Genomic DNA, 26,527 nt, shown 5'->3' with positions numbered 1-26,527 from the left:
AAGAAAATCGGCCAAAATGTACAAACTACTCGCTATGAAAACAAGAGAAAGGAAATGACACGGCAGGTATGTTTTTTTTTTTTGTGTATTCAACAAGAACACAATACATCAGTGTCATGCCATCTGGCTGTATTTGCCCTGAGGAATGCCGCCCTCATCAACATTCTCCACTCCTCCTTATGAAGAAACTCCCTCACGACGCACTGTAGTTACTTTTGTTCTTTCTATTCATCGACTTCAGCGTGCATTTCTTTGCTGCCGCCCTCTTCACCCTCTTTAAAAAAAAACCCACCCCGGCCCCCCCGCAGCCCCTCCAATATCCTGTCCTTTCTCTCTTTTCTTTGCTTGGACCCACTCTGGCTATATTCCTTCCCCTTTTTCTCAGCCCCCATTCCCCCTGTTTCACCCCTGCAACCCCCATATGTCTTTCCAGTGTCTCCCCCTCTCCCTTTTTCTGTGCTTGTGGCCTCGCCCTGGCAGTGGTGTAAAAGAAGGCGGTCGGTTGTAGGCTGTGCTAGCTGCATTAGCCCCATGCATTATTCATGTAGCCTGCAGTCTGTGTGCTTGCTGCCTTCCGACTGGGACGCCGGGGCCTCCAGAAAGTGTAAGGCAGGGGTCTCAAACACGTGGCCCGCGCGCCAAATGTGGCCCACAGGACACTAGTTTGAGGCCCCCGCCTTTATATGAAAGTTTAATGTGAGTGCGGCCCGCGCAAGTTTCATATGGATGCTGTATAGCAGGGGTCTCAAACACACGGCCCGCGGGCCAAATGCGGCCCGCAGGACACTAGTTTGAGGCCCCCCGCCTTGATATGAAAGTTTAATGTTAGTGCAGCCCGCGCAAGTTTGATATGGATGCTGTATGGCAGGGGTCTCAAACACGCGGCCCGCGGGCCAAATGCGGCCCGCAGGACACTAGTTTGAGGCCCCCGCCTTGATATGAAAGTTTAATGTGAGTGCGGCCCGCGCAAGTTTGATATGGATGCTGTATGGCAGGGGTCTCAAACGCGCAGCCCGTGGGCCAAATGCGGCCCGCAGGACACTAGTTTGAGGCCCCCCGCCTCGATATGAAAGTTTAATGTTAGTGCGGCCCGCGCAAGTTTGATATGGATGCTGTATGGCAGGGGTCTCAAACAGCGGCCCGCAGGCCAAATGTGGCCAGCAGGACACCAGTTTGAGGCCCCCGCCTTGATATGAAAGTTTAATGTTAGTGCGGCCCACACAAGTTTGATATGGATGCTGTATGTTATCATGTACCCAGAAAAAATTATTACGTTTGATTAATGTTCATGTTAAAGGTTAAATAACTGTTAATAGTTATCCTCCCTATCCGTGTGGAAGTGGTAAGTTTTTGGCTATTTAAGTTGAAAGGAAATAACTTGAAGGCTACCGTTTAGGTCGCTAGCTCTCTAGTTTGTGAGTTAGCATGTGTTTTTATTATTTGCCGTTTTATTATTATTATTATTATATTTATTTATTACTGATTGATTGATTTTCTTTATTCTTGATTTATTTATTTTTCATTTTATTTTGTGCAGAAAAATAAAAATTAAGATATTTGAGAACAGTGGAATGTTTTATCAGAGCTTTTATTGTAGAAAATCGGAACCAAAGCACTGAAATGCGTTGAGTTTGAGACCCCTGGTGTAATAAGGGACACAGGGCTGTACAGATATTGGACTCTCTTTTTTAATTTCTCTTTGCCGGTTGACATAAAAAATTGAGTGTAATCTTCTGTGTGGTTCTGCACTGTCTTGCTTAACGACAAAGCGTTCCCCCGAATGTTTATTTTCTCCCCAAGCTGGCTTTATAGGTTGGAGCCCATATCCGCTTCTGATGTTCATCAAAGCTCTTTTATTACCGGCCAAGATTTTCTGTCTGCTTGGCAGCCTTTCTCCGTGTGTATGCGTGTCTTTGAACGCCACACTCCACTCTTTCGAGCGTGCCCAGTCGGAACTGTTAACCCAACTGGGCGCTATGAAATTTTCATTTCGACAACCAGATGAGGATGGAGTGCCTCGTCTCCTCCATTGCCATGTGCTTCAGAGGATATGGTGGAGTGAGAGTGAGAGAAAGAGAAAAAGAGAGAGAGAGAGAGAGAGAGAGCCTTAGGGACCAGAGAGGAGGGGCCTCTTGGAAAACCACATCCACATAGCGGGGTTGGGACTCACATCTGCTTCGCTTGACACACTTTCTGGTTCACTCTGAAAATATCATCTCTAAAGTGGATTACCTTTTTTTTCCTTTTTAAAAAGGTTCGATGCTAATTATGTGCTTCAAATGTGGACGTCTTGTTTATTATTTTTGACGGGTCTCCCTGACAGTTTTCCCATCTGTTGTTCACAGGTGGCTACACCAGACTGGGAACGGCACCGATGATCACAAAAGTCCCCCTCCACTTCCTTTCAGCCAATCCTGGAGGGGCTGCAGAGCGGATGTCTCAGAGGTGGAGTGGACGTTTGTGTTGCGGAGTCCTCAAGAGGCAAGCTTCGTCACGGTGAGTCACGCGATCCCATCGTTTCATGGACATTGCGTGGAGACCCTGGAAGCATCTGGTTTTCATTATCCCGCTGACAGAATGCGTGTTGATCCATGTGTTTGATTGTTTTATCCCAAGTTTTTCTGGCCTAAGTTGAAACATCTCGTTAACGAGGAGAAAGAATTTGCGGGGTTTAGCTTGAACTCAATGTGCACAAGGAGGATAAAGTCATAAAAGTGGAACGTTCCATGTAAAACTAGCATAGTAAACCCATTAGCGAGAGTGCTTAGTATCGCTATAACCCAGGGGTCTCAAACTCAATTTACCTGGGGGGCCACTGGAGCTAGGGTTTGGGCAAGGCTGGGCCGCATCAGGTTTTCCAAAAAAAATACGCATTTATTAAAAACAGAAAAATATACAAACTTTTTCAGTGCTTTGGTTCCGATTTTCTACAATAAAAGCTCTGATAAAACTAGTGTCCTGCGGGCCACATTTGGCCCGTGGGCCGCGTGTTTGAGACCCCTGCTATACAGCATCTATATCAAACTTGCGCGGGCCGCACTCACATTAAACTTTCATATCAAGGCGGGGGGCCTCAAACTAGTGTCCTGCGGGCCACATTTGGCCCGCGAGCCGCGTGTTTGAGACCCCTGCCATACAGCATCCATATCAAACTTGCGCGGGCCGCACTAACATTAAACTTTCATATCAAGGCGGGGGCCTCAAACTAGTGTCCTGCGGGCCACATCTGGCCCGCGGGCCGTGTGTTTGAGACCCCTGCTATACAGCATCCATATCAAACTTGCACGGGCCGCACTAACATTAAACTTTCATATCAAGGCGGGGGGCCTCAAACTAGTGTCCTGCGGGCCACATTTGGCCCGCGGGCCGCGTGTTTGAGACCACTGCCAATACAGCATCCATATCAAACTTGCGCGGGCCGCACTCACATTAAACTATCATATCAAGGAGGGGGGCCTCAAACTAGTGTCCTGCGGGCCACATTTGGCCCGCGGGCCGCGTGTTTGAGACCCCTGCCATACAACATCCGTATCAAACTTGCGTGGGCCGCACTAACATTATACTTTCATATCAAGGCGGGGGCCTCAAACTAGTGTCCTGCGGGCCACATCTGGCCCGCGGGCCGCGTGTTTGAGACCCCTGCTATAACCTGAGTAGATGCTGCTGCTCGGTTATTGGAGACAACTTCCTGACTCTGCAGTGAGTGTGAGTCAAGGAGCAAAAAATGTCTGAGAACATCTTGAACAACAGTCCCCGTTTCTCCCGACGCGTCAATCAATAATCACAGCTGTCAGCAACGCCGCCTCGCTCATCCTTCTTCATCCTCGCCAATCGGCCTCAGCACGGATCAGCGGGAGGTGCTAAAGTGACACCCTGCCCAATGCTGGCCCGTGCACATGGAGAGCCTCTAATCCTCTTAAAGGTCAAACCTACACTGCATGCTATATAGTATTACCACGGGAGGCTCGTCATCGCTAGCAGACTAGCAGCAACCGAGATGAAGATGAAGCTGAGTCTCGTCCTGCACATCGTCGAAGAATGAATGAGCAAAACCATTTTTTTGTTTTTTTTACCACTCTGGCAGTGGCTATTTTTACTTGACCATAATTCACCCATAATTTCTACCGTGCATCTTCAACGCTTCTGCCAACGCCTTTATCCAGCATCACCATGATGCTAGTCATATTTAAAAGTTATGCTCATGTAGTATATTACATATTGTACACTTTCACATTTCAACTTTATGCTGGATTTTTATAATATACTTCATGTTATGTTATGTATGTTTCCTCCCACGTTCAAAAAAAACATGCTAGGTTAATTAGCGACTCCAAATTGTCCATAGGTATGAATGTGAGTGTGAATGGTTGTTTGTCTATATGTGCCCTGTGATTGGCTGGCCACCAGTCCAGGGTGTACCCCGCCTCTCGCCCCAAGACAGCTGGGATAGGCTCCAGCACCCCTGCAACTCTTGTGAGGATAAGCGGTAGAAAATGAATCAATGAATGAATGAGTTCTCCTCCTATTTTGTGTGGAAGTGGTAACTTTTTGGCTTCTTATTTTGTCTTTCCCCACCCTCGGCCATCTCTGTGTGGAGTTTGCATGTTCTCCCCGTGCATGCGTGGGTTTTCTCCGGGTACTCCGGTTTCCTCCCACATTCCAAAAAAAAACATGCTAGGTTAATTAGCGACTCCAATTTGTCCATAGGTATGAATGTGAGTGTGAATGGTTGTTTGTCTATATGTGCCCTGTGATTGGCTGGCCACCAGTACAGGGTGTACCCCGCCTCTCGCTCGAAGACAGCTGGGATAGGCTCCAGCACCCCCACAACTCCCGCGGTAGAAAATGAATGAATGAATGAGTTCTCCTCCTATTTTGTGTGGAAGTGGTAACTTTTTGGCTTCTTATTTTGTCTTTCCCCACCCTCGGCCATCTCTGTGTGGAGTTTGCATGTTCTCCCCGTGTATGCGTGGGTTTTCTCCGGGGACTCCGGTTTCCTCCCACATTCCAAAAAAAACATGCTAGGTTAATTAGCGACTCCAAATTGTCCATAGGTATGAATGTGAGTGTGAATGGTTGTTTGTCTGTATGTGCCCTGTGATTGGCTGGCCACCAGTCCAGCAGGGTGTACCCCGCCTCTCGCCTAAAGACAGCTGGGATAGGCTCCAGCATAATCCAGCAGAATCTGGAAAAAGTATGGAATTTTGAAAGGGACACCTCCACCTACTGGCCTGGCATGCAAACTACAGCATTTTCACCTATTTTAGCAGGTTTAATGCTTTAACAATGCTGTCGTGAACAATAAAAAAAACGATTATTTTCCTTTTTTATAGTCATAACGTGTCCAGAGCACAACAATATTTGAAGGAAACAAAAACACTCGGAGTGATCCAAGTGTCGCAAAAAAAAAAAAAAAAGGCAAGTAGCTTTTATCCGTTTTTTTGAAAAAAAAAAAAAAACAACAAAACACCGAAGCTGTTTCAGATCTTCAAAAACCACAGCAAGGCTGGAATCTGCTTCACATCCTGGGAATTCCTTTCACTCAAACTGGTATATAACACGTGCACACGTAAAAGCGTGTACGTGTTCGAGTTTGATGTGTTTGTTTTGAGCATATTTGTTGTTGTGAAGCCTCAAAGAAACAAAACAAAGCTGCAGGGAACTCCTCGCCGGATTAACGCCATCCTGCTTTGCTTCTTCGTGGTTTGACCGAGGCCTCCGTCCTTCATTATGTCCTGACCACTTCTCCGTTTAAAGAACATCAAAACAGGAAATGCACAAGTGCAGAGTTCTTGTCAACGTGGAGATTGACTCATGTTTACAGGGAACGTTCCATGTGAGTTGTTACTGTGCGGCGGTGCAGCTATTTGTCCTTATTGTGTTGAATCGGGGGTCATCTTGGGGATTTCACCACTCCACTCGTCTCCCGGTCTTGTTCTCGTATGTGATTCGTCATCACACACAAGGACGACAATACACAAAGCTTAGAAATTCAAAGGGAATGAGATTGTAATTATGGAGATAAATCTGCACTGTGATAGTCTTTGTTGTGCTTCTGAAGGCTCCGTGTATGAACAGGAAATTTCTGTCTCTTCAGATAAATGGAGGAGAAGGAGCGATGTCGGAGCAGGTCTCCAGCGCGGAGGGCAAGCCGGGTGCAGCAGGTGGTGGGCACCATAATACGTCGCACTCGAGAATCTCTGAGCAGGTACGTCTTGACCCAATGGAGGAAATATGTAGTAAAAATACAAAGTTACTATTATATTTCATTTTGAAGTTGTGACATATTCGCTATATCACTATATTGACAGTTACTATGGTACCCATTATGTCATTGGATGCTCATATCACCTCCTACTTCAGTATGTAACAAAAAAAACTTTTCTGGTCAAAAAACAGGGGAAACCTCACACACACTCAACAGGGGCCCCAGGAGCACCCAAAAATGGCATAAAATGCCAAAATTTTAGGGCGTGAATTTTTGACAAAAAACGTAAGGGAATGTCATATTTTTCTTTTTTTTTTTCAACTTGCTTCTAATGCACTTTTCTGGTAAAAAAAAAAAAAAAAGGGGGGGAAACCTCATACACACTCAACAGAGGCCCCAGGAGCACCCAAAAATGGCATAAAATGCCAAAATTTTTGGGTGTCAAATTTTGACAAAAAACATAAGGGCATGTCGTTTTTTTTCTTTTTTTTCAACTTGCTTCTAATGCACTTTTCTGGTCAAAAAAACAGGGGAAACGTCACACACACTCAACAGGGGCCCCAGGAGCACCCAAAACGGCATAAAATACCAGTGTTTGAATTTGGTGATTTTTGACAAAAAATGTAAGGGTATGTTGTTTTTTTCAGTTTTTTTCAACTTGCTTCTAATGCACTTTTCTGGTTAAAAAAAACAGAGGAAACCTCACACACACTCAACGAGGGCCCCAGAAGCTCCCAAAAACAGCATAAAATGCCAGTGTTTGAATTTGGTGATTTTTGACAAAAAACGTAAGGGTTAGTATCACGTTTTTTTCAGTTTTTTTTTTAGTTTTTTTCAGTTTTTTTCAGTTTTTTTTCAGTTTTTTTCAACTTGCTTTTAATGCACTTTTCTGGTCAAAAACCATTTTTTTTGTTTTTAAACAAAATTAAAAAAAAATTTAAAAATAAACTTAAACTATATTAGGAAAGCAGGAAGTGAACAAATTCAACTTTTACAACAAATTGTAAAAGTACCAGATGGAGGGGTAGGATTTAATAAGCTTTGCTTCTTCCTACTCCTTTTGGACATGTGGAACTGTGAACTGATTATGGGATGCATTCAATTGTAATCTGATGCATTTTAAATGAAATTAAACCATTACCATTACGTTTTGGTTCCCCCCAAATGTGTCAGTTTCCCTCAGGTAACCTCTCACCCCCTTTGACCCCTCCCTCTCTCCCTCCAGAGAGCGGTTGCTCGGAGACGGGAGGTCGCAGCGCTCCAACAGCCTGTCCAATCAGAATTACCAAGCCAAGCTGTCGCTGCAGATCACCAGGGATCCTGTTCTGGACCGCAGCACCGGACACGGCTTCATCCTCACCACAAACACGCCCCTGCTGGTCAGGGATGTTGCCACAGGTACATGGAAAAGATGGCGTTTATGTGAATCCACGTCTCTTAGTGGCCACCTGCTTTACGTAACAGTTCACCAGTTCACCGCCTGTAGCACAACAGCTCTCCTCACGCACACACGTTGACTCTGTTGGCATTCAGGCTTGCGGGCCGGGTGCCAGAGGCCCCACTGGAACAATAGCGACACCTGCTCAATCACTTTTTGGGATGAATTGATGTCCTGGTTATCTGCAGTATATGTATAAGGCACACAATACTTTTATACTTTTACTTGAAATTGGTAATAATGTTGTTACATTTAAAGCACTGCTGTTCTTTATTTATTCTATGGTGGGATTTTATTCTTTTATTATTGATTTGTAAAACCTTATACAGTAAATAGTATGTCTACTGTAGCGCTTATATATATTTAAAAATTATAAATATAATAATATCTAATAATAATAAAATATAATAATAATAATAAAATATAATAATAATAAAATATAATATAATAATATATATAATAATAAAATATAATATAATAAATATCATGATATATTTAATAATAAAATATAATAATAAAATATATAATAACTTTATATTTTATATTTAAAAATAAATAAAATGTCAAAAGCAATTTTTGAAATTAGTAATAATGTTACATTTAAAGCACTGCTGTTCTTTATTTATTCTAATGTTGGGATTTTATTCTTTTATTATTGATTTTTAAAACCTTATACAGTAAATAGTATGTCTACTGTAATTAAAATTAATAGAATATCTAATAATAATAAAATATAACAATAATAAAATATAATAATAATATAATATAAAATGTTATAATAGATATAATAATAAATATAATCATAATAAAATATAATATAAAATATAATAATAAAAATATAATAATAAAATAAATAATAATAATAACTTTATATTTGATATTTAAAAATAAATAAAATGTCAAACGCAATTTATACAAATTTTGAAATGGACAAACTCCATTATAAACATATTTGTTACCAAAAATGGTTCCCTGACCAAAGAATAACATTAAAGTTCTTGCTGAAACCGAATGGATGACACAGAAAAGAGTGCAAATGTGAGGACTACGGCTGCGGTTGCCTTTTTGGGGACATTTGTGGATTAGTTTTTTACGCAAGGCAAAACAAAGAGGAAGGGAGGGGTCTTGAAAAACTGCAAAGATCAGGATATTAGCAGCAGTGACACGTAAGCTCATGGCGGGAGAGGGGGGGAGGGGTGATGGTTATGGACTCGTGTGCGGCATGAGTGAGCCTGAATGTGTGCCAACATGCTTCTGTGTGCATATCTGCGTGCACCTCATGGGCGGACGGGGGGGGGGGCTTTGCCAGGCAGATGGGGCGTGTGAAAGGAGTGCGGGGGCGTATGCATTTACGCATACAGTATGTGCTCTCCTTGTGTTGTGTATTTTTGTGTTTTTTTGTGTGTGTGTGTTAGAGTAAGCCTAAACTGCTGTGCCTCAGTCACACTTTCTCTTGCCTGTAGACAAACGAGTATAAATAAAACCAGAGAGAGCCGAGCTGGAAGATTCCCAGAATAACTGTAACCCCTCACATCCTGGACAGCTCTGCTGTTGAGTCAGCCATGTTGAATAACCATATGTGTCATTTTATGTGTGTGTGTGTATAGATCTTCTTTAATCTGCACTAAAAGTAGCAGCCAGCCCACATATGTAACCGGAATCCACTTTTATGCAAGCACAGACCTTTTTTTTTATTTTCTATGTGTGTGTGTGTAGGGAGTCCTGCAGATGGGATACTCTTCCCCGGGGACCAAGTGTTGCAGATTAACGATACGGTGCTGGAGGATTTGAACTCCGATCAGATTGAAAACATCTTGAGGTGAGAAGCTACGGTTCAACTTTCAACTGCTTCAACCGTAGCAGAATCCGAGTGGTTCAATCATCGGGGGTGTCAGCGTGCAATCATATTAAAAGGCCAACTTAAGTGATTACTAAATGCTAAACGCTCTCCTACGTAGACTCCTCCTGGAAACAGGAGTTCAGAACAAAGATTTGTCATCTCAAAGTTAAGTTAAAATGTTATTGGTAGGCATTATCATGCTATCATTATGATAAGTGCATTTCTGCAAAATAGGAGCATGGAAAAACCTCTTTACGACCTTCTAAATAACTTTTAACTTTAGAGCCCTTTAAATATAAAATAACAGCCCTATAGTCGGTAAGTAAATACAAGGATGAAGAGTCTTGAACCAGTCATGATGTGCTATATATATCACTATATTGACACTTACTATGGTACCCATTATGGCATTGGATGCTCATATCACCTCCTACTTTGGTAAGTGACAAAAAAAATTAAAATTAATAAGTTAAAATTAAGTGTAAAAAATTAGATAAAATTAAATACAATTAAATAAAATTAAATAAAATTAAAATAAAATTAAAATAAAATTAAAATAAATTCAACCCATTATGTCATTGTATGGTCATATCACCTCGTACTTAGGTACGTGACAAAAAATAAAAATAAAATTAAGAAGTTAAAATTAAGTGTAAAAAATTAAAATTAAATACAATTAAAATAAATAAAACCCTTTATTTCATTGTATGGTCATATCACCTCGTAATTTGGTACGTGACAAAAAAAAAATTCAAACTAAGAAGTTAAAATTAAGTGTAAAAAATTAAAATTAAATAAAATTAAATACAATTAAATACAATTAAATACAATTAAATACAATTAAATACAATTAAACCCATTATGTCTTTGTATGGTCATATCACTTCGTACTTTGGTACGTGACAAAAAAAATTAAATTAAGAAGTTAAAATTAAGTGTAAAAAATTCAAATTAAATAAAGCTAAAATAAATTAAACCCATTATGTCATTGTATGGTCATATCACCTCGTACTTCAGTACGTGAAAAAAGAAAAAAAAAAAAAAAAAAACTTAAACTATATTAGGAAAGCAGGAAGTGAACAAATGTAACAGTTACTGATTGTAAAAGTACCAGATGGAGGGGTAGGATTTAATAAGCTTTGCTTCTTCCTACTCCTTTTGGACATGTGGAACTGTGAACTGATTATGTGATGCATTCAATTGCAATCTGATGCATGTTCAAATGAAATTAAACCATTACCATTACCATGTTGCCGTTTCAGAATTGAGTTTTAGCTTAGCAGTCGTCCGTGTTTGGGTTTATTGGACCTGTTGTGAGATCATTCAAACCCGCTGCGATCAAGTCTGGTGCTTGTGTGTCTCACCCAATATTACAGTACCATTACTGACATTACGGCAACTAATGTAAAATACTATATAGACTCTAGTTATCAATCAACCTCATTACAGTGACGAGCACACGTGTCGGGCCATGGTGTGGGTGTGTATTCCGGTATAGTCGGTAAAAAGCAGTTCCATGAGATGCCCTTCATTGTTGGGAGGAGTGTGTTAGTTTGGTGCATGTGTGGGAATGGCTTAGCGGGTTTTGGGGCAAAGGTTGCAGGGGAATGTGCTTACTTGACAGCTGGACAAGAAAATGATCTCTGCATGTGTGTGTGTGTGTGTGTGTGTGTGTGTGTGTGTGTGTGTGTGTGTGTGTGTGTTGTTTTTCTGCACAGGGACCTGGAGGATTGTATAACGGTGACGATCCTCCGGCACATGACTGTGAGTACAAAGGACACATTGATGAAGTTCCCTGAGCACGCCTTCACCAGGCGTCATATGAACATCTCCATTTATTTCAAGCATGTAGCTTCAAGATTAATGACCCCCATCCTTGCCCTCATATTACTCAGTACATATTTACTAACAGCACGTCAAAGAATTATTTGCATTTGTCCTTGTGTTTCTGCTCCAACATAATGGCGTTGCCTGTACGTGTGTGTGTGTACGTGTGTGTATACGTGTGTGTGTTACAGAATCCCAAATCATCCATCATGTCAGCAGAGAAGAGAGCTCGTCTGAGGAGTAATCCAGTTAAAGTGCGCTTTGCAGAAGAGGTGGTGGTCAATGGGCACACTCAGGTGAGAACACGCTCCACCATCAAACGTAACAAAAAATATTTTTTTAGTATAAAGGTGAAATATTAAAGAAAAAGTATTATGAGAAACAAAAACTGAAGTTGTAATTTTTGGAAAAAAGTAGCCAAAAAGTTACCACTTCCACACAAAATAGGAGGAGAACTCATTCATTCATTCATTTTCTACCGCTTATCCTCACAAGGGTCGCGAGGGTTGCTGGAGCCTATCCCAGCTCTTTTTGGGCGAGAGGCGGGGTACACCCTGGACTGGTGGCCAGCCAATCACAGGGCACATATAGACAAACAACCATTCACACTCACATTCATACCTATGGACAATTTGGAGTCGCTAATTAACCTAGCATGTTTTTGGAATGTGGGAGGAAACCGGAGTACCCGGAGAAAACCCACGCATGCACGGGGAGAACATGCAAACTCCACACAGAGATGGCCGAGGGTGGGGAAAGACAAAATAAGAAGCCAAAAAGTTACCACTTCCACACAAAATAGGAGGAGAACTCATTCATTCATTCATTTTCTACCGCTTATCCTTGCTGGAGCCTATCCCAGCTGTCTTTGGGCGTGAGGCGGGGTACACCCTGGACTGGTGGCCAGCCAGCCAATCACAGGGCACATATAGACAAACAACCATTCACACTCACATTCATACCTATGGACAATTTGGAGTCGCTAATTAACCTAGCATGTTTTTGGAATGTGGGAGGAAACCGGAGTACCCGGAGAAAACCCACGCATGCACGGGGAGAACATGCAAACTCCACACAGAGATGGCCGAGGGTGGGGAAAGACAAAATAAGAAGCCAAAAAGTTACCACTTCCACACAAAATAGGAGGAGAACTCATTCATTCATTCATTTTCTACCGCTTATCCTTGCTGGAGCCTATCCCAGCTGTCTTTGGGCGTGAGGCGGGGTACACCCTGGACTGGTGGCCAGCCAGCCAATCACAGGGCACATATAGACAAACAACCATTCACACTCACATTCATACCTATGGACAATTTGGAGTCGCTAATTAACCTAGCATGTTTTTGGAATGTGGGAGGAAACCGGAGTACCCGGAGAAAACCCACGCATGCACGGGGAGAACATGCAAACTCCACACAGAGATGGCCGAGGGTGGGGAAAGACAAAATAAGAAGCCAAAAAGTTACCACTTCCACACAAAATAGGAGGAGAACTCATTCATTCATTCATTTTCTACCGCTTATCCTTGCTGGAGCCTATCCCAGCTGTCTTTGGGCGTGAGGCGGGGTACACCCTGGACTGGTGGCCAGCCAGCCAATCACAGGGCACATATAGACAAACAACCATTCACACTCACATTCATACCTATGGACAATTTGGAGTCGCTAATTAACCTAGCATGTTTTTGGAATGTGGGAGGAAACCGGAGTACCCGGAGAAAACCCACGCATGCACGGGGAGAACATGCAAACTCCACACAGAGATGGCCGAGGGTGGGGAAAGACAAAATAAGAAGCCAAAAAGTTACCACTTCCACACAAAATAGGAGGAGAACTCATTCATTCATTCATTCATTTTCTACAGCTTATACAGCACATACAGCACTGATATGTTTATTTTGCGGTCAAGGCAATTATATTGCATTTCAGATTGTTTTGGGTGCTTATTTGTAATTTATTAACCATGTATTGTATTGTATTGTATTGTACATATATATCTACAGTACAGTATAGACATTTTCTGTTTTTGTTTTTTTTTTTTTTTTTTAGGGAAACTCTCTTCTCTTCCTGCCTAATGTTCTAAAAGTCTACTTAGAGAACGGACAGACCAAGGCCTTCAAGTTTGACCACACCACCACTGTTAAGGTGAGTACCATGTGTGTTGGAGATTGGCGTGTGAGTGGAAAATGAAAGGTCGGGTCTCCCTAACATGAATCCATTCCCCCCCACCCCCCCCCCCCCCCCACCCGCCACCCATTTCCACAACCAGTTTATTGCAGTTTCATTTATTAAGGGCCAATAATTCCCTCTCAAAAGGAGTCAACACGCAGCCTTAATGTAAATTATTGCTGATTTACATTTTTTGCTGTTGTCGATTATTATATTTTTTAGCATATGCCTTGGGCCAATTAAAAATAATGCACGCTGCAAATAGCCCCTGGGCTGCACTTTGGACACCCCTGTCATAGTGTGTCATAAGGGACAATAAATTAAGCTACAGTCCTCGCTTTGTAGAGTGATACAGTATATTACCACCTACAGTACACATACTCCATCTTTGCCATTATTGTCGACAAAGATTGCTCAAGGGTGTTAGAGTGTGGGAAGGCTGTATTTGCACTCCAGCGGTGTGATAATAAGAAGCAATTAATTTGATGGCTGCTGGGGGAGGAAAGAAGGAGTGGGTTTTGCCGCTGTGCGAGATCCGCATTAGAACTGTGATGTAACCAATTTGGTATTTGTAAATATAGTATTCTAAAAAGTACTACTTTTGTTTTTTGTTTTTTTTTAAAGTTTTTTTTATTTTTTATTTTTTATTTTGTTAGTATTCCTCGCAGGGATACACAGGGAGGGAAAGGGGAATGAGGAAATTTGGATTTAACCGTCTGCCATCAGGATCCTGGCGTAACCCATGTTTGTTTAAGGGGGTCTGAACTGTTGGTTTTTCGCCATTCCAGGATATTGTTCTGACTCTGAAGGATAAACTCTCCATCCGGGCCATCGAATACTTCGCCCTGGTGCTAGAGCAACAGTACAGCATCACCAAACTTCTGCTGTTGCATGAAGATGAGCTCATACAGAGGGTAGGAACCATATTATCACCCAATACTGATTAATAAATCAATGTAATACATGATGATCTCTTCATTTTCTCAATTTACATTCACAACCGGTGTCTCGTGTCTTTACCAGGTGGTGCAGAAAAAAGATTCCCATGATTACAGATGTCTATTCCGAGTGTGCTTCATTCCCAGAGATCCTATGGACCTGCAGCAGGAGGACCCCTTTGCCTTTGAGTATCTCTTTTTACAGGTTAGCGACATGGATGGCTTTTTAATGTTTGATACTGCTATGCTGTACATGTGCCCATCTTTTTAGAGCCCTCTGGACATGAAATAACACCCCTATAGTCACCTTTATACTCACGTTACCTGCTGTAGTCGTAGTAATTGCAATAAATATGCTTCATTTTAGCTTGTACTACGGTTGCAATAGTAGCCTGTGTTAGCATGATGCATTATACTAACAAAAATGGTAGTATAATTGATGCATTATACTACCAAAAATGGTAGCATAATGCTACCATTTCGTATGTGTTCATCCCGTATCGCTTTACATGTGCTCGCAGAGCGTCGGCGACGTACTGCAGGAACGCTTCGCCGTCGAGATGAAGTGTAACACCGCTCTTCGTCTCGCCGCCCTGCACATGCACGAGAGGCTGGATAGCTGCGGACTGACCAGGACCTCCATCAAAGCCATCACGTGAGTCGCGTGTGCTCGATCATCTTACGGCAATGTTGAGACATTGGAGCGGGACAGTACACGGCTTATAGTATTGGCGCATGCCGATCATGTGATTTACCACGGGAATCGGTGGCCTGTCATCCCTAATTTATGTCTTACGTACTGCTTTACAGTCATGCTACTACATCAACAACAGAAATTGGGACACAATAGAAGTTTTTATTACTACTGTGAAGTCAATTATCTAATTATGCACTTTTGGCCTTGTGCGACTTATACTCCGGTGCGACTTATGTATGTTTTTTTCTTATACCTAATTATGCACTTTTGGCCTTTTGCGACTTATACTCCAGTGCGACTTATGTATTATTTTTCTACCCAATTATGCACTTTTGGCCTTGTGCAACTTATACTCCGGTGCGACTTATGTATGTTTTTTCTACCTAATTATGCACTTTTGGCCTTGTCCGACTTATACTCCGGTGCGACTTATGTATGTTCTTTTCAACCTAATTATGCATTTTTCGCCTTGTGTGACTTATGTATGTTTTTTTTCTACCTAATTATGCACTTTTGGCCTTGTGCGACTTATACTCCAGTTGCGACTTATGTATGTTTTTTTCTACCTAATTATGCATTTTTGGCCTTGTGCGACTTATACTCCGGTGCGACTTATGTATGTTCTTTTCTACCTAATTATGCACTTTTGGCCTTGTGCGACTTACATATATTTTTTTCTACCTAATTATGCACTTTTGGCCTTGTCCGACTTATACTCCGGTGCGACTTATGTATGTTCTTTTCTACCTAATTATGCATTTTTCGCCTTGTGTGACTTATGTATGTTTTTTTTCTACCTAATTATGCACTTTTGGCCTTGTGTGACTTATACTCCAGTTGCGACTTATGTATGTTTTTTTCTACCTAATGATGCATTTTTGGCCTTGTGCGACTTATACTCCGGAGCGACTTATGTATGTTTTTTTCTAATGTTTCCTCTGTGTGTGGCGATGACAGGAAGGAGTTTGGCCTCGACAGCTTCATTTCTCCCACGCTGTTGAGCAACATGAGGGAGAAGGACCTGAGGAAAGCCATCAACTACCACCTCAAGAAGATCCAGTCCCTGCTCGAGCCACGCCAGAAGGTACATACAGTAAAACCTTGGCCGAGGAGGAGTGTGAGGATGTGGAGCAAAATGACTGCTAATAAAAAGAATGTAATTGTGGTTGTTGGCTAGCCTAAGAGCTCGGCCTCCTGTGGCTTTTAAAGGGATATAGTCTGGAGTGACAGCTTGAGTGGGAGAGTAAATGAGGGCCTCGTTCGCAGCCGAGATGTTGAGTGAAGTATGTTTCTTTCCAGACATTGACGTTGTGTTCTCTTCTTTCCTACTATTCTCTTTTTATTTAGGTAATATATATACCTATACCTATATATAATATATATCTGTGTAAGGTGTGAAGCTGACCCTTTCATTGTCATTTTAGAGTGTAAACAATTAAAAAAATATGTAAAAAAAACACGTAATATGTACCGTATTTTCCGGACTGTAAGTTGCACTTTTTTTCATAGGTTGGCTGTTCCTGCGACTTATACTCCAAAGCGACTTATAAATGAAAAAAGTGTTTATGTTACATAAACACTTATGTACATATGTGCGACTTATGTAGTATGTTTTTTTTCTACCTAATTATGTATTTTTTTTGCCTTGTGCGACTTATGTATGTATTTTTCTACCTAATTATGCACTTTTGGCCTTGTGCGACTTACACTCCAGTGCGACTTATGTATGTTTTTTCTATCTAATTATGCACTTTTGGCCTTGTGCTACTTATGTTTTTTTTTCTACCTAATTGTGCACTTTTGGCCTTGTGCGACTTATACTCCGGTGCAACTTATGTATGTTTCTTTCTACTTAATTATATACTTTTGGCCTTGTGCGACTTATGTATGTTTTTTTCTACCTAATTATGCACTTTTGGCCTTGTGCGACTTATACTCCGGTGCAACTTATGTATGTTTGTTTCTACCTAATTATGCACTTTTGGCCTTATTCGACTTATACTCCAGTGCGACTTATGTATGTTTTTTTTTACCTAATTATGCACTTTTGGCCTTATTCGACTTACGTATACTCCAGTGCGACTTATGTATGTTTTTTTCTACTTAATTATGCACTTTTAGCCTTGTGAGACTTATACTCCAGTGCAACTTATGTATGTTTTTATTCTACCTAATTATGCACTTTTGTTGTTCTCTTCTTTCCTCTTATTTTTTTTTATTTAGGTAATATCTGCTTCCCAGGCTCGGCTAGCCTACCTCACTCAACTGGGAGAGCTCATTTCATACGGGGGGAGATCCTACTCGGCTACGATGATGGTAAGAGCCTTATGTTCTTTGGAGCGTCTTTTTAAAGCAGTGTTTCTCAGCTGCCTAAACGTCAGAAATATATATTTAGAATATTTCTATTTGATTAATATTAAAATATTAAAATTAAAATAATTAAAATTCAATAATATAGCATTAGCATTCAATAATAATAAAAAACATGCTAATGGATGTTTATGTATGCATGCTGTCATCTCTCATCGACACTCAGCTTCAGGAGAGGGAGGTCTTGGTGAGCCTCTTAGTGGGGGCCAAGTACGGTATGAGCCAGGTCATCAACCACAAGCTCAATGTCATCTCCACGCTGGTGGAGTTCAGCAGCATCAGCCGGGTGGAGTTGCTCTCCGAGTCGGACAAAGTCAGTCTCCTGCGCGTCTCGCTGCACGACATGAAGGTAGGCAGGTCTACCAGCCGCTTGGATGGACATGAACATGAACACTGAGATCCGGGGGCTCTATTATTCATAAAAGTGGAAGCACTTGTACGCTGACACAGATTTGGAGAATTGATGCTGGAGTAAATATAGGTCAAGCATCCCTCCTGTGACAGCCGAGTAGCCCCAGGAAGTGTGTGTGTGTGTGTGTGTGTGTGTGCGGCATAAGGCTAATTCGCTGGACTCAAATGTGACTCTCTCTCCCCCCTTTGTCCCACTCCACTGCCTCTTTCTCCCTTCCCCTCTGGCCTAAAATCACTTCTGCTTCACGCTGTCGTTCCCCAATGCTCTCCACTTCTCAGCCGTTTGCCTTACTGATGGACTCTCTGGCAGCCAAAGACCTCGCGTGTCTGCTGGGAGGCTACTGCAAACTCCTGGTGGATCCCGGTCTCAATGTCTTCCGCATGGCGCGCCCCAAAGTGCGGGTGCACCGTATTCCAGCTGAAGAAGGTGTGTGTGGGAAGTTCGCCGTAGTAGAGGGCGTGTGCTATGAATCCCTAACAAGTGAGCAAAAAAACCGCTTTAAATAATTTATTTTCTAATTATGGCCGTTGATGATGGCTCACAAAAGGGACACCTGTCACATTTCAGCAACCGTTTGTATTATGATTCTTATGAGAGCTACATGCTACTCATTTAGTTTCATGGCTTTTTTTCCAGCCAAATAAACTGAATATGCTTATTTGACCAAAACAATAACAAATCAGTGGTGTCAAACAATCTGGCCTATGTTGCAATATCACCCAGGTATGAATGTGAGTGTGAATGGTTGTTTGTCTATATGTGCCCTGTGATTGGCTGGCCACCAGTCCAGGGTGTACCCCGCTCGCTGTCGACTGAAGACAGCTGGGATAGGCTCCAGCACCCCACTGCGACCCTCGTGAAGATAAGCAATAGAAAATGAATGAATGAATGAGTTCTCCTCCTATTTTGTGTGGAAGTGGTAACTTTTTGGCTTCTTATTTTGTCTTTCCCCACCCTCGGCCATCTCTGTGTGGAGTTTGCATGTTCTCCCCGTGCATGCGTGGGTTTTCTCCCGGTACTCCGGTTACCTCCCACATTCCAAAAACATGCTAGGTTAATCGGCGACTCCAAATTGTCCATAGGTATGAATGTGAGTGTGAATGGTTGTTTGTCTATATGTGCCCTGTGATTGGCTGGCCACCAGTCCAGGGTGTACCCTGCCTCTCGCCCGAAGACAGCTGGGATAGGCTCCAGCACCCCTTGCTACCCTTGTGAGGAAAAGCGGTAGAAAATGAATGAATGAGTTCTCCTTCTATTTTGTGTGGAAGTGGTAACTTTTTGGCTTCTTATTTTGTCTTTCCCCACCCTCGGCCATCTCTGTGTGGAGTTTGCATGTTCTCCCCGTGCATGTGTGGGTTATCTCCAGGTACTCCGTTTTCCGGAGCACTCATGCTACCATCACCCTGCGTGTAAGAGTCATTTCTAATGCATAGTAAATCTGTATTTCACTATAAAATGACTTCAAAGTACACTATTATACCTTGATAAGGTGTACTTTAATGAAGATAAATAAAACTTGCTGAAATGTGAGGGTGTTCACTCTTTTGGGAGGAACTGTAATTCCATCACTTGTTTGTTAGCAAGGATGGCTACGGTTAGAATGCTAAAATACAACACAAGTGAAGCGAAACATGCTAACGTATTGTTTGTGCGGTTAGGTTATGTGTCCCGCTGCTGCAGTGACTCCGACGACTCAACAGACGAGGACGACCCGATGGATTCTCAGAATTACAAACACCCGGACCCGGCAAGTCAAGACTGGGAGGGAAGACGGCGTGAAGAGGAGGACAAGAGGAGAGAAGAGGATAGAAAAGAGCGGGAGGAGCACCAAGGTAAACAGGAAGTGAAGATCGTTGTGACAAGTGAAGGTAGGGATCACAACGGTGAAGAGGAACGAGGCGCGGCAGGAAGTGGTCTGCGGAAATTGAGCGCGATGGACGAGGAAATGAGTTTAGAGACCGCTTGGTACCACACGGATCCACGGGTGACCAGCAGTTTTTCCAGCTTATCCAGCGGATCATTGAGTGCCGCTTTGGAGGAGAGCGGCGCCGCATTCAAAGACCCTCAGTATCTCGATGCGGCACAAACTCCGGAAGTTCACCGACAATTCCTTCTGGAACCGAAACGCCCGCAAGGCCCGTCACGACCCACCAATCTCAACTACAGAACCAATGACAACAACGCTTGTCTTTGCTTTGCCGAACTCTCGAAAGCCGATTTCCTCTCAAGCCCGTCTGGGGCTACGAGCGATGATGATGATGATGATGATGAGGAAGATGACGTGGAAGAACAGGGAAGGGAGGTACTCAGGCGCATTTCGAAGATCCCCAGTTCCAGAGATCTCAGAATGATTGACAGCATGCCTTTCGACAGAGCGCCTATTAAAAGAAAGAAGAAGACCCCTCCCAAAGTCCCGGTACGGACCAGTTCCATTCCAGGTCACAAAGCAGCACAGGCTGAGCAGCGCCTGTCCAAGGATGAAGAGTCTCTCTTCCAAACTCCTTCCCCCAATCCCAAAGTAGCGCTTTTGGTCAAAGAGAACGCATCAGAGTCAGATGAGGAGTTTTTTGATGCACAGGAGAGATTCACTCCGCCGGTTCCTGATCTTTCAGGTTTGTTTATTATTATTCATTCATTCATTTTCTACCGCTTATCCTCCCGAGGGGGTGCTGGAGCCTATCCCAGCTGTCTTGAATGGTTGCCAGCCAATCACAGGGCACATATAGACAAACAACCATTCACACTCACATTCATACCTATGGACAATTTGGAGTCGCTAATTAACCTAGCATGTTTTTGGAATGTGGGAGGAAACCGGAGTACCCGGAGAAAACCCACGCATGCACGGGAAGAACATACAAACTTCACACAAAGATGGCCGCGGGTGGGAACAGACAAAATAAGAAGCGAAAAAATTACCACTTCCACACAAAATAGGAGGAGACCTCATTCATTAATTTTCTACTGCTTATCCTCACGAGGGTCGCAAGGGGTGCTCGAGTCTATCTCAGCTGTCTTCGGGCGGGAGGCGGGGTACACCCTGGACTGGTGGCCAGCCAATCACAGGGCACATATAGACAAACAACCATTCACACTCACATTCATACCTATGGACAATTTGGAGTCGCTAATTAACCTAGCATGTTTTTGGAATGTGGGAGGAAACCGGAGTACCCGGAGAAATCCCACGCATGCACGGGGAGAACATACAAACTCCACACAGAGATGGCCGAGGGTGGGGAAAGACAAAATCAGAAGCCAAAAAGTTACCACTTCCACACAAAATAGGAGGAGAAGTCATTCATTCATTCATTTTCTACCGCTTATCCTCACAAGGGTCGTGCTGGAGCCTATCCCAGCTATCTTTGGGCGAGAGGCGGGGTACACCCTGGACTGGTGGCCAGCCAATCACAGGGCACATATAGACAAACAACCATTCACACTCACATTCATACCTATGGACAATTTGGAGTCGCTAATTAACCTAGCATGTTTTTGGAATGTGGGAGTAAAACCGTAAAATGATTATTTGTTAAAGCGGCTCGCGGATTATGAATCTTTTTTTCAATAAAATGTGTTCTTCTCTTGCAGACGTAGAGCTAGCCGACCGGCGGAATGCTAACAGGCTGAGCGGAACATGGAATTCTCTTCCGGCCGTCTCAGGAAAAGAGCCGTCGTCACCCATTTCCAATAAGGTACCGCTTTCTAAAATCAACAAAGAGGAGTCGAAAGGTCCCACAAAAATACTTAACAACCTAAAACAAACAAAAACTAAATCTTCTGAGAAACCGGAAATAAAATCCAAACCCCCTTTAGCACCAAAACCTCAACTGCCTCCAAAACCTCAGATTATACCCCCTAAATCTCCAAAACATGGGAAATCGTACGCTCACTGCAACGGGGACGCGTCCGGACGCATGTCGTCGGAACTTTTGGAGATGGAACCGGACACGATGGAGTTCAAGTCGGTGACACACGGCGCAGGAGGATTGCCGCTGATCACGGCGGTGCGATGTAGCAAGCAGACATTACCCGTCACCGCGTTGCAAACTGAGGAAAAGGAAAAAATTCCAAAAGGGAACGGAGACCATTTTTCCAAAGAAAAGGAGATACAAAGTAACGGGACTGCGTTACCTCCGCCGCCGCCAAACGTACCTGCTATCCGACGCTCTAATTCAGGTACGAAGTTATCAGCTCCGCCTCCGGTACCGCCCAAACCCACTTCTCCGAAAGTTCTCCACCCGTTATCGTTACCTGCTAGCTCTCCGGTCTCCCCGACGGATCCAAACAAAGGCATCTTCAAAGACAGTCCGACAAACGGAATCCACCCATGGAGCACCCGAAATGGCACCATCCAATCTGGTCCCAGGAGGGTCTCCGTGAGCCATGAAAGCCTCTCGCCTAAAAATACCGAAGTAACAATCGCCACCTCGCTCACTTCGAGTAACGCCAAAAACCACGAAAGAACCGAAGAGCGCAGATCAGGGTCCGGTTCCGATCTGAGGAGCAGCTCGTCCAGTCTTGGAGGCAGACTACCGGCATCCGCTCTCAGAGGGAAAATCCAGGCTCTTCCCTGGTACATGACTCGATCCCAGGAGATCCTCGGAACCTTGGACTATCCTTCCACGAGCTCCATTAACGGGGACACATCTGGTTTTGGTTCCGGTCTTTCAGTAGCGAGCGCTTTGTCTGATATCAACAAAACCCCCGTGAAGGACAAAGAAACTGTGGCGTCAAAATCGGGGAATATATTAGAAGATGGAGCCGAGGTCGTCATAGCAACCATTAAGGAAGCTGAAGAGTTAAGGTCATACTTGAGAAAGGTCAACGGAACAAACGGATCACATCCGAATCTCAATTTCACGGGGAACGTCGGGCAAAGTGTTTCATCAGAGCAACCTCAGTCGCGTAGCCACATGCAGCTTGGGGGCGACTCGCCGACACCCTCCCTCGGGGACGGCACCCCCCCTCCGCCGCAGCATCAGCAGCAGCAGGCCTGCGGATGCCGAACCGTTTACGCTAACTGCTTCAGCGGCGACACGGAGGACGGCATCAGCTTCGACGAGGAGCTGACCGTGTACGAGTTCTCCCGGCGTACGCGCCCCAAAACGGCCAGACCCCCTCCGGTACCGTCCCCCACCGCACCCGCTCCTAATCCTAATATCTTATCGTTACTTAAGGACAACCCTCGCCCGTTGTCTACTTTCTCGACTGCTTCTTCCGAACTCAGTCCCTTAGTCTCGTGTCCCGTGTCCCCCACGACGTCACTCGGGGGTCCGCTTCGTTCCCTTAGCAACAAGAACTACGGCAACCTGAAAGGAGGTTTCGCATCCCTGCGCCACGACATAGATCAGCTTTTATTAGTTTTAGAGCGAGTACTACCCGAGAAAACTAACAAAATGGATGCCGATCAGAATCACAACGCAAGCGAAGCGAACAGTACGGAAACGCCGTCTTGCACGGGTTCCAGCCCCACCAGCATAACGGAAGCCGAGAGGACTCTTCTCCAAGCGGAGGCTCGACGACTGGCGTCCGGGTGTCAACGAGCGACACGTGTCGGCTGGGCCCCCGATGAAGCACTTCGGTCTTTATCGAACAGTTTCGGCGCTTTGGTTCAGTTATCAGCCGCTTGCATGCGAAGTAGTCCGTGTTCGGGCTGCGACGGCTGCCGTAACGCGAGCTCGCTCCACACGAGGGACGACGACATCGATAACCAGGACCCCATGGACAAGTTAAAAGAAATCGTGTCTTTGTACCGGGACTTTGTCGGCGCTGTCGAGACAGCCGGAACCGGGGGTAAGGGCGTCGGACAGAGTCAAGGAGACGGCGACGGCGTGAGGTTGTTAGCCAAACACTGCACGGTACTCATTTCGTCCGTCTTTGCACTCACACAACTTTTCCGGACACCCACTTTAGTCGCCCCCGACACCCCTGGTGGCGTCCCACTCAACTTTTAACTCTTAAATTCGAACCCTTTGTACAGGAAGTGCCATGCACAGCACATCACATGACATATCTACATAAAAAAAAATCTTTGGGGATGCATATGAACTATGCATTTGTACATAGGAGTTTTATTACTCTTATTTTATTACAACGTGTATATGTACGTAAGTACTAATTGCCCATTTATTGTATTTATGTATTTATTTTTTACAATATTTGCACCGTGGTCTGTGATGTTCAGGTCTCTGGTGGTTTAAAAAAAACAAAAACAAATGTTTTGTCACTGGAATTTTTATTTTTACTTCTCTTTAAAACAGTATGATCCAATATTACTTATTGCTGCTTTAAAGATTCCTCCACTCTGCAAGGTGTAATCTGTAAAGTGTCACCTTTTTTAATTAACACAAATGCACAAAAGGGTACCGATTTGTTTTCCGTGTGCAGTTTTTTGCACCTTTTTAAGGGTTTCTTTCAACATGACAGCCACCTATAAAGCCACCTATAATCTATAACACCAAGTGGAGGAGTTTAAGTATCTCGGGGTCTTGGGTCAGGGGTCTCAAACTCAATTTACCTGGGGGCCACTGGAACTAGGGTCTGAGTGAGACTGGACCCGCATCAGGTTTTCCAAAAAAAAACAAAAAAACGCATTTATTAAAAACAGAAAAATTAATAAACTTTGCTTTGGTTCCGATTTTCTACAATAAAAGCTCTGATAAAACATTCCACTGTTCTCAAATATCTTAATTTTTATTTTTCTGCACAAAATAAGATGAAAAATAAATAAACAAATCAAGAATAAAGAAAATCAATCAATCAGTAATAAATAAATATAATAATAATAATAAAAACTTAAGAAACCACATATAGTTGGTGGGTAGACAAATTATTTTTTTCAGATTAAAATGAACAAAGCATTATTAGAGCCCTGTAGACATGACAAAACACGACTATAGTCACATTTATACTCTTTTTATTTACAACATATTGCGCAACTGCAGGGTCTTGAGACACATGCTAACTCGCAAACTAGAGAGCTAGCGACCTAAACGGTAGCCTCCAAGTTATTTCCTTTCAACTTAAATAGCCAAAAACTTACCACTTCCACACGGATAGGGAGGATAACTATTAACAGTTATTTAACCTTTAACATGAACATTAATCAAACGTAGTAATTTTTTCTGGGTACATGATACCATACAGCATCCACTAGTGTCCTGCGGGCCACATTTGGCCCGCGGGCCGCATGTTTGAGACCCCTGCCTATGGTCATGAGCTTTGGGTCATGACCGAAAAAACGAGATACCGGAAGTCTGGGCTTCCCTACTAAGACCTCTAAAAAAATGTATGGATGTTTGGACTGTACCATTACAAATCAGGGAGCGTACTTCTGACTGTTACAGATTGCACCTTTTTCTAAGTCACATGACTTTGTGTTACCTGTTTTTTCCTACACTTTTGCCAGTCTCATATCTATGAAAAAACTCCCATCATCCACAAACATTATGCAGTATTATAATCTAGTTTGCATCCAAAGTACAGCATATATATATATAATATATATATATAGAAACTTATATATTTTCTGGAAATGTGAGAGTAAGGACCGAAGCGTGAAACAAAGTATTCATGTCGGAATACTTGACTGTTCTCATGTAGCGACGATCCAAAGTCTTTAGCCACACTGAGCCGCCGTTATTGTTATGGTTTCTTGTTCGGGGTAACGCGCACGAGTGACGACTTTTATACTTGGTTTATTCCGTCATTACTTTAGTTTATGGCTATGCAAATTCTCCATCTAAATGTGATAAAGCAAAAGTATTTGGTTATATAGTAACGGCCGCCATTAGAACCCCCAGACTCGTAGGAACTAGGACTCGTAGCATGTACTGTTCATTCATCCAAGAGGTCCCAGCAGAAAACCGGTACCTGTGTCACCTCGTTTTGTTTACCTGCTGGGTTATTCTTGTACATTTCATCCGTTTTTGTACCCACAATTATGCAGATGTACCATGAAATGTATTTGTTTGGGAATAAATAACACGTTGACTTTTTTTTCGTATAAAACATGGATGCTCTTAATTTCAGGTTCTACCTCAGGTAAGTCAGCATTTTTTGTAATTATTTAAGCAGTACTCTGTTTTGATTGAATTTACCTGGGGGGCCACTGGAGCTAGGGTCTGGGGGCAAGGATGGGCCGCATCAGGTTTTCCCAAAAAAAAAAAAAAACGTATTTCTTAAAAACAGAAAAATAAACAAACTTTTTCAGTGCTTTGGTTCCGATTTTCTACAATAAAAGCTCTGATAAAACATTCCACTGTTCTCAAATATCTTACTTTTTATTTTTCTACACAAAATAAGATAAAAAATAATTAAACAAATCAAGAATAAAGAAAATCAATCAATCAGTAATAAATAAATAGATATAATAATAATAATAAAAACTTAAGAAACCACATATAGTTGGTGGGTAGACAAATTATTTTTTTTCAGATTAAAATGAACAAAGCATTATTAGAGCCCTGTAGACATGACAAAACACGACTATAGTCACATTTATACTCTTTTTATTTACAACATATTGCGCAACTGCAGGGTCTTGAGACACATGCTAACTCGAAAACTAGAGAGCTAGCGACCTAAACGGTAGCCTCCAAGTTATTTCCTTTAAACTTAAATAGCC

General features: G+C 42.9%; 1 protein-coding gene across 2 annotated transcripts; it reads left to right on the top strand.

Moving 5' to 3' along the window:
* The first annotated feature begins 2,347 nt into the window (after window positions 1-2,347).
* Window positions 2,348-26,326, top strand: frmpd1b (FERM and PDZ domain containing 1b). Of its 2 annotated transcripts, none has more exons than XM_058063558.1 (16): window positions 2,348-2,496; window positions 6,098-6,208; window positions 7,434-7,606; window positions 9,363-9,465; window positions 11,205-11,250; window positions 11,505-11,609; window positions 13,362-13,457; window positions 14,270-14,395; window positions 14,505-14,624; window positions 14,941-15,074; window positions 16,074-16,200; window positions 17,340-17,432; window positions 17,653-17,835; window positions 18,177-18,378; window positions 19,557-20,510; window positions 21,490-26,326. In XM_058063558.1, the coding sequence occupies exons 2-16, from the start codon at window positions 6,102-6,104 to the stop codon at window positions 23,853-23,855; spliced, it is 4,935 nt and encodes a 1,644-aa protein (XP_057919541.1). In that variant the 5' UTR covers window positions 2,348-2,496; window positions 6,098-6,101; the 3' UTR covers window positions 23,856-26,326. The 2 variants fall into 2 exon arrangements, with proteins under 2 accessions (XP_057919541.1, XP_057919542.1); XM_058063559.1 differs by having other exon boundaries at window positions 18,177-18,324; window positions 21,490-26,325.
* Window positions 26,327-26,527: the final 201 nt, after the last annotated feature.

The sequence above is a fragment of the Doryrhamphus excisus genome, chromosome 23 (assembly GCF_030265055.1).
Source record: "Doryrhamphus excisus isolate RoL2022-K1 chromosome 23, RoL_Dexc_1.0, whole genome shotgun sequence".
Lineage (NCBI taxonomy): Eukaryota > Metazoa > Chordata > Actinopteri > Syngnathiformes > Syngnathidae > Doryrhamphus > Doryrhamphus excisus.
This window is presented reverse-complemented; position numbering and strand designations above follow the sequence as displayed.